Here is a 7,410-nt window from a genome sequence, read left to right on the forward strand (position 1 = left end):
AGACTGTCTTTCAAAAAACAAAAACATGTGCTTTATAAAAATAGGCATGCAGAAAAATATACTTAGCAGATACAAGATACATGATTTTTGGTGATATGCACATTATATCTTTTTTTTTTGTTTTTTTTTTTTTTTTTTGAGATAGGGTCTCACTATGCAGTTCAGGCTAGCCTTGAACTCACTTTGTAGTCCAGGCTGGTCTTGAACTCACAATGATCCTCCTGCCTCAGCCTCCCAAGCACTGGGATTACAGGCGTGCGCCACCACACCTGGCCCCATTTGTGGCTATTTCATGCCATTTCATAATGTGCTGTAGCTGCAACAAAGACTATGGTCCATGAGGTTAAAATATTTACTATTTTTTCTTCTGCGTAGAGGGCGGGACCTGACCCCCACACAGGGCCCACAGATACTCAGAGTTCCTGACCCCCTGCAGGGTGGCCAGGGCCTTAGGGATCTTTTCACGGCAACACGCCACGTAGCTGTCCTTCCTCACTGTGCTAACGTGTAGAATGAGTGCACAGAGCGATGGTGGATGTGTGAGTTTCCTGACGCTGCTGAAACAGATGACTGCTGGCTGGTGGCTTAAGCAGTAGAAATTTATCACATACATATATATGTATATGTATATATATGTTTTGTTGAGACAGGTCTTGCTGTGTGGTTCTGGCTGGTCTTGACTTGAAATCTCCCAGCGCCGAGTGTCTCAACAGCCTTGAGTGTTGGAACCACAGGCATGCCCCACAGCGTCCAACCCTCTGTTCTGAAGGCTGGAAACCAGCTTGGGTTGAGCTCCCTCCAGAGGCACTGGGGCAAAGTTGTGTTCCTTACTTACAGCTTCTGGGGACTCCCGGAGCTTCAAGGCTGTGGCTACTTCCTCCTTCCGTGCAGCTGTCCATTACGCATGGCTTCTCCTCTTCTCCATGTCATCTTTTCTTCTGTTTCTTATTTGGATATTTGTCATTGGATTTAGCGCCCACTTGGATTTTCTAGGGCCATTTCATCTTGAGATCCTTTACTTACATATGAAGAGACTCTTCTGAATAAGGTAATGTTTGTGGATCCCAGGGGTCAGGATGCAGCTGCAACTTCCGAGGGCCACCGTTCAGCTCACTCCTAAAGGTGAAACTATTGGCAAGGTGGTATGGATCGTGGCCACCAGATGGAACTTGGGGTCATTACACACCTTACCACATGTACCAAGGGGAGGAAAAGCCATTGTATTTAACAATTTCCTTGGTGAAGCAATAAAAATTCATCTGAGTCTGGATCCTTGAATTTCTATCTATTTAGTATTCCATGTCCTGGAATCCCAGGATCTTTGAGTGAAAACAGGAGAGGGGTTTGACATGCAGACACCTCAGAATGTGCCCCTGATCCTCTGCTAGGTAAAGATGCTGAGAGCTAAAAGTGAAGAACAAATATGAATGCGTGCTACATGCCCAGCTCACTCTTCTGGAGTTTTGATTTTATATCAAGAAGTATATGTTACTGCTTTTACAATGGAGTGAAAAATCCTCTTCACGTCTGTTACAAGCTTTTATTTTTCCTCCTGAATATGATGATGGGTAGCGGCAAGAATGGTGGTCACATGTTGAGAAACATTACTTGGGGGCCACGGCAGGGTACAGCCTGATCTCCTGCCTGCCTGTAGGGAGACATGAAGCTCTTCTGGAATGATAGGCGTGTGCCCCCTGCTAGACTCTTCTAAGGTGAGGCCTTCGGTCACAAGCAGGACAGTGCCACCTTCCGGCCAGGAAGGTGGACGAGTGCGGCCCTCTGAACACCTGCTCAGGCTCTGGGCTTCCTCTCTTGCTGGGCCGGCCCTTCTCTCCTTTGGTCACCTCTGCTCAGGGAGCTTCAGTCAGAGCAAAGGAACAACGCACATGGGAAGCCCAAGCCCATCTTGTGCGTCTTGCCTTCTTCTCAGACTGTTGGATCCTGGGAATCCAGCAAGTTTATGTAACTGTATTGCTGAAGGGAACTCTAGCTCCTTCTTTGTCACTGCCGCTAACGCACGACTTTGCTGAAGGAAGAACGAAGTAGTAGCATCTACCTGAAATGCTGTGTGCACCGCGTCCGTGCTCGCCTGCGGTGTGCACATGTGGCTCGTGTGTCCATCTGAACAGTAGCCTGTGTCTGTCAGCCGTGCATCTGCACATGTGGTGCGTGCGCCCGTGGCTCGGGTGTGCGCACTGTGCTGTACTGCCCGGTTCCAGCAGAGGCTGCCCCTCGGCTGAGTGTCGCTGCTGCCGGGGCTCCCCCGACTCTTCCCACCCCGCCACCCTCACCTCCATCGATCTCCGCCTTCTCTATCTTCAGTAAGGAATCCGGAGTAATGTGGCTGCAGCAGTTGCACCCACCCACCTCACCCCTGGAGAACAATCTTCCCAGGAAGCGCCGATGCACAGCGTGCCGCGTATCAGCCACGTGCCCGCCGAGATTAGGGTCACCCACCCCGGGCCTCGGTGCCTCTCAGCGCCTGCAGCTCTGCATCCCCTCGCTCTGGGCTTCAGAAACCCCTTCCCAGGCCCTCGCCCTCCCCCGGCAGCCCCTGAACACGCCCGGCTGGCCTTACAGGTGGAGGCCTGGGGCAGCGCGCGTCCTCCGGCGGGCCGGCTGGCCCGAGCGCTCCGGGCGTGAGCAGGGTGCGAGGCCCCGAGACGCGCGCTCCCCAGCCCTAACCTTTCAGGCCAGCACTCCCGCCCCTGCTCCGCTTTCCCGCAGCCCGGGACAGACCGGCACGGCAGCCTCCCGGCGTTTTAGCAATGCGGGCCAGAGGTTTTAGCTTCTCCCCATCTGGTTGGCCAACCTGCCTCTTCCGGAGCAACTTGACGCAACGGCCGCGCCACCGACTCTGCGCACACGAGGCTGTAGTCAAATCCAGCGCCAAAGGCGGAAGGACTTTTCCCCGACCGTCAGGCACTGCGGGGTCCCTGCCACCCCCAAAATGGCCGCCACGCGCTTCCGCCCCCGGCCACTACAAATATGGCCGCCAAGCGAGGCCCCTCCCACTCGGGTGCGTCGTCAGCTCCTCGCGGGCGTCTGGGTCTGGCCGCAGCCAATAGGAAGGCAGCGCGGGCTTAAGGCGCGCACCTCTCGGGTGCGGCTGCTCGGCAATGGCGGGCCTGCGGGGTCCGCACCGGGAGGCTCCGGGCTGCAGGCGAGCCTGGGAGGAGCTGCTGGGTAGGTGGGCGTCAGGCGGCGGGGCGTGGGGCGGCGCTGCTCCTGGAGGGCCGGGCTCGATCCGGCTTGGGGGACTGCTGTTGCGAGGCGAGGGTGACGGTGCTGTCACGTTTTGAAACCGATTTCCCCCTTAGCGGGAAGGCTTAAGCGACAAAAACATAATCCTGAACGTCAGCAGAAATTAAAGGAATCGGCTGTGCAGCTCCTGAGACGCCACCAGAACTTGGGGGACCTTCTGCTTGAGGTGAGGGGGAGCGCGAGCGCCCTGCGAGCAGTGCCGCGCCGGGCGGCGAAGGTGGCGCGCGTGCCCAAATCGCGGGCCACCTCTGCGGGAGAACGCAGAGTACTTCTTAACAAAGAAAGGAAACTAGGAGAAAAGTCTTGCAAGTAAATGCGGAGCACACCTGCGGGGGAAGGAGGGGAACTGAAAGGAAGGCTCTTAAGTGCGCGCGCCGCGTCCCTAAGGTGAATGTAAGCAGCGCGAACTGCAAACGCGTGTGAATAAAAAATGCATATGCGTGAAGAAGGAAGTTGCAGGGCCGGAGACGGCTCAGCAGGATAAGCGCTGGCCTGGCACGAGCAAGGGCCTGAGTTCAACCCCCGGTTCCGCCAAAAAAAAGGAAGTGGCCTTGGCAGGCAGATTTAGGTTTGGGGCTTTGAACTTGAAAAGCATAGTGTACCTGATGAGGCCACCGGAAGATGCTGACCAGGTGAGGAAAGCTGCAAGCATTTACGTCCTCGGAGATGAATGCAATTTTTTTTTTTTTTTTTTTTTTTGCGGAACCGGGGATTGAACTCAGGTCCTTGTGCTTGACAGGGAAGCGCTTATCCTGCTGAGCTATCTCCCCGGCCCCTTTAATAATAATTTTAAAGAGGCTTAAATAAGTTGTACTCTTAAAAATAGTTGAGAATGCTGAGGACGCAGGCATTTTATGAACAGAGCCTAAATTTTAAAAGCACTCTTCATGTTTTGGTTTCTAGGTAGAAAATCCACCCATTAAAAAATTGTGTCTCAGTCAGTTGGTTGATTGTGACAGTGCGGAGGCCTGCAGTGATCGATCTAGCGCCTTTATAGGTGAGCTACAGCTTCCTTTTCTTTCTTTCTTTTTTTTTTTTTTTCTTTTTTTTGGTGGAACCAGGGATTGAACTCAGACCCTTGCACTTGCTAGGAAAGTGCTTATTCCACTGAGCCATCTCCCTGGCCCCCTTTTCTTTCTTTTTTTAAAATGTATTTCGTATAGGATGTACAGGGTCTACAGGGTCTCACTACGTAGAACAGACTCTTAGCGATCCTCCTGTTTACAGCCTCCCAAGTGCTGGGATTACAGGCATGCGCCACCATGCCCAGTCTCAGTCACTGTCTCAGCCGGCCTGGGGGCAGGCTGGCACTCCAGGCCCAGGGATTTTTGCACCCTGGCCCCTCTGCCTATACAGGTGCTTTAATCTGCTGAGCTATCTGGCTGGCTCTCCCATCACATTTTTAGTATGCAATGATTGTTGTTTTGCAAAGTGACATTAAATTATTTATTTATTTATTTATTTATTTAGGTGAAACTGGGGATTGAACTCAGGCTCTTGTGCTTGCCAGGGAAGCGCTTATTCTACTGAGCTATCTCCCCGGCCCAATAATTTGTTTTAAAGTCTATTAAAAGAACTTTAAATTAATAGTTCTGCCTTGCCAACTGATCACTAAATGCCACTAAATGATAATACTCTTCATTTGTTTTCTTTTTTTGCCTTCCTTTCATAATTGCATTTGAATTTCCCGAGTTCTGCCCCAGTACTCCAAGAAATAAAGCTTAGCTGTGTGGTTTTTTTTTTTGGGGGGGGCCTCTGAATGCCATCAGGGCAGGTTTGGCTGGCTTGAGTTGTGGGGATCGAGCGTGACTGCTTTGTTGAAGCAGCCACTTAAAGAACTGAGCTTCGGGGCAGACCCCCCTAGCTGTGTGTTCTTGTATGGACTCTAGGTCAAAGCATAAGAACTTACATAAGGATATCTTTAACCTTAACTATAGAAGTATAATGTCATTTTTTTTTAATATTTATTTATTTTTATTTATTACATTTATTTATTGTGTGTGTGTGTGTGGCCAGCTCAGCCCACCAGGGGGCGGGTCTGGCTGGCATGTGGTGCTGGGGGATTGAACCGCAGTCCCTGTGCTTTGCCAAGCTTGTTCCAAGTAGGTGCTTTAGACCACTGAGCCATCTCTCCAGCCCCAACTATAGAAGTATAGACTCAATCCATTAATACTTTTTAGTTTTATTTTTAGTCTGATTTTTAAGGAGATTGCTACCATACTGATGATGTGAGATTAATGTCTTGTAAAGAAAAGAAATTCTCACGTGTATAAATTGGAAGCATGTGCTTAGCATTTTTTCCTACCTTTCTACTGTGGATTATATCTGGGCCATAGCAGCTGATTTTTAATATTGTAATTTGAAGTACCTATAACTATTGTACATGAGTTAATTTAAATATTTATATTTGTTTGTAGAGCCTGGCAGATAATGGACATGTGCTATGGTTTTCTGTCTTTTTTTTTTTTTTCCCCAGAGCCGGGGACTGAACTCAGGCCCTTGTGCTTGTCAGGCACGTGGTTATTTTGCTGAGCCATCTCCTCAGCCGCTTGTCTTCTTTTTTCTAAATTCACATTTAAAAAATTATTAGTAGGGCTGGTAAGATAGCTCAGTGGACTAAGCTCCTGCTGAGGCAAGCACAGGGACCCAGGTTCCACCCCTGGTCCCACATGCTGTGCTGGCCCCATCCCTGAGGCTTGCTGAGCTGGCATCCTAGTCGCGGAGTGGTGGCGCACGCCTGTAATCCCAGCACTGAGGAGGCTGAAAATAGGAGGATCACTATGAGTCCGAGCTGCATAGCGAGACCCTGTACCAAATAGGTAAATGAAACAAAAGCTTAGTGCCTGTTTCCAGAACACAGTGGTCACGGGCAGTGTGGGGAGTCAGTACATGTCCATAACATATTTTGTGTCCTGTTTTTCTCTTGAAAGTTAATTTTGGAAGCCAGTACATTAGAAAATGCCTTGCTTGTGGGCATCACTGGTTCTGCCCTGTCAGGCATTTGCACTTTAAGGGCTGCAGGCCCCTGTCTGGTGGCTGCCTAAGGGCCATGATGCAGCTCCCGCCTGGGGCGAGGACTGCGTGTGCCTCTGGCCCGGCTGCGCTCCCCCTGCCCCCTGCACAGCAGAGTACTGCGCAGGCCCAGCGCAGCAGAGCCGTCAGTGGGAGCAGAGAGAACGAAGTCCTCTGGGTACACGCGCGTCAGAATGCACTTGCAGTTGCTGCGCGCCTGGCGTCAGCTGGGGCATAGCAAGCGGGCGGACAGCACTGGTTGCAGGCATTGCTGGTGCGTGTGCCAGGAGCTGCTTTGACTGTGATATCCTTGAGCTCAGCATCCCCTTGCGTCCGCCTTCTAGGGGCTGGGATGACTGCAGCGCTGTGCTTTGCCCAGCCGTTCTTTTATGGCCAGTTTGCTGCTGTGCTACGTTTGCAGGAGGCGTTTCAGACCCCAGTCTTGCGTTTCCAGTTTCCCCATGTTTCAGGGAAGCCTGTGGTCTTGCCTTTTAGGCTCTGCCTTGCGGGATCAGGCCTCGAGGCTGGGGGTTCCTGTGGCGCTCCTGGCAGCCAAGATGGTGGCCTGCAGCATGGAGCGGGTGTGTTCGGAGCCCAGCCACCCGGCTCTGCTCAGCCCGGAGCAGAGGGTAAGAGCCAGAGCCCCTTCGGTGGGGGCACATGCATTGCTGTTGGACTCTTGGGAGAAATGGCACATTTCTTTAATATTATTTTAGTTCACTGGCCTGTTTTTAAAAATACTCTCTCTCTGTTTTCAGAAAAAACTGTCTTCCTTAGTGGATGTTGCTCAGTATTTATCGGCACACGGAATGTTCTCCCGTCTCTCCTTCTGCCAAGAATTGTGGAGGGTGCAGGTGATTTGAGCTTGCAGTTCTAGTCAGGCTTTTCAGGGTGTTCTGCTTTTCAGGGGAATCTTGGGATTCCCTTTCTTACGCATTCAGCCAAAGTCCGCAGTTATTAGTTAGAAGGGGGGCATTGGATGTGCTGTGGGCAGGAGGAGAGTACTTCGGTTCCCCATTCACCCACAGTGCGCGAGGGCCGGGACTGTGTGGGGCAGGAGGTTGCCCACCGGGGCCCAGACGCTGCCTTCTTCCTTAGAGCTCTGTGCGGCTGGAAGCAGTGTGGCGACTGCAC

The 7,410-nt window shown here is 51.7% G+C and overlaps 1 protein-coding gene across 1 annotated transcript in view; it reads left to right on the forward strand.

Moving 5' to 3' along the window:
- The first annotated feature begins 3,082 nt into the window (after window positions 1-3,082).
- Window positions 3,083-7,410, forward strand: part of Fanca (Fanconi anemia complementation group A) — a 64,502-nt gene continuing 60,174 nt past the window's right edge. The window contains exons 1-6 of the mRNA XM_023705161.1: window positions 3,083-3,186; window positions 3,321-3,430; window positions 4,168-4,261; window positions 6,772-6,905; window positions 7,035-7,130; window positions 7,375-7,406. Coding sequence (XP_023560929.1) covers window positions 3,120-3,186; window positions 3,321-3,430; window positions 4,168-4,261; window positions 6,772-6,905; window positions 7,035-7,130; window positions 7,375-7,406 — 533 coding nt within the window. The 5' untranslated portion in view covers window positions 3,083-3,119. The remainder of the gene's footprint in view (window positions 3,187-3,320; window positions 3,431-4,167; window positions 4,262-6,771; window positions 6,906-7,034; window positions 7,131-7,374; window positions 7,407-7,410) is intronic.

Source organism: Octodon degus, unplaced genomic scaffold (assembly GCF_000260255.1).
Source record: "Octodon degus isolate 3935 unplaced genomic scaffold, OctDeg1.0 scaffold00215, whole genome shotgun sequence".
Taxonomy (NCBI): Eukaryota; Metazoa; Chordata; class Mammalia; order Rodentia; family Octodontidae; genus Octodon; species Octodon degus.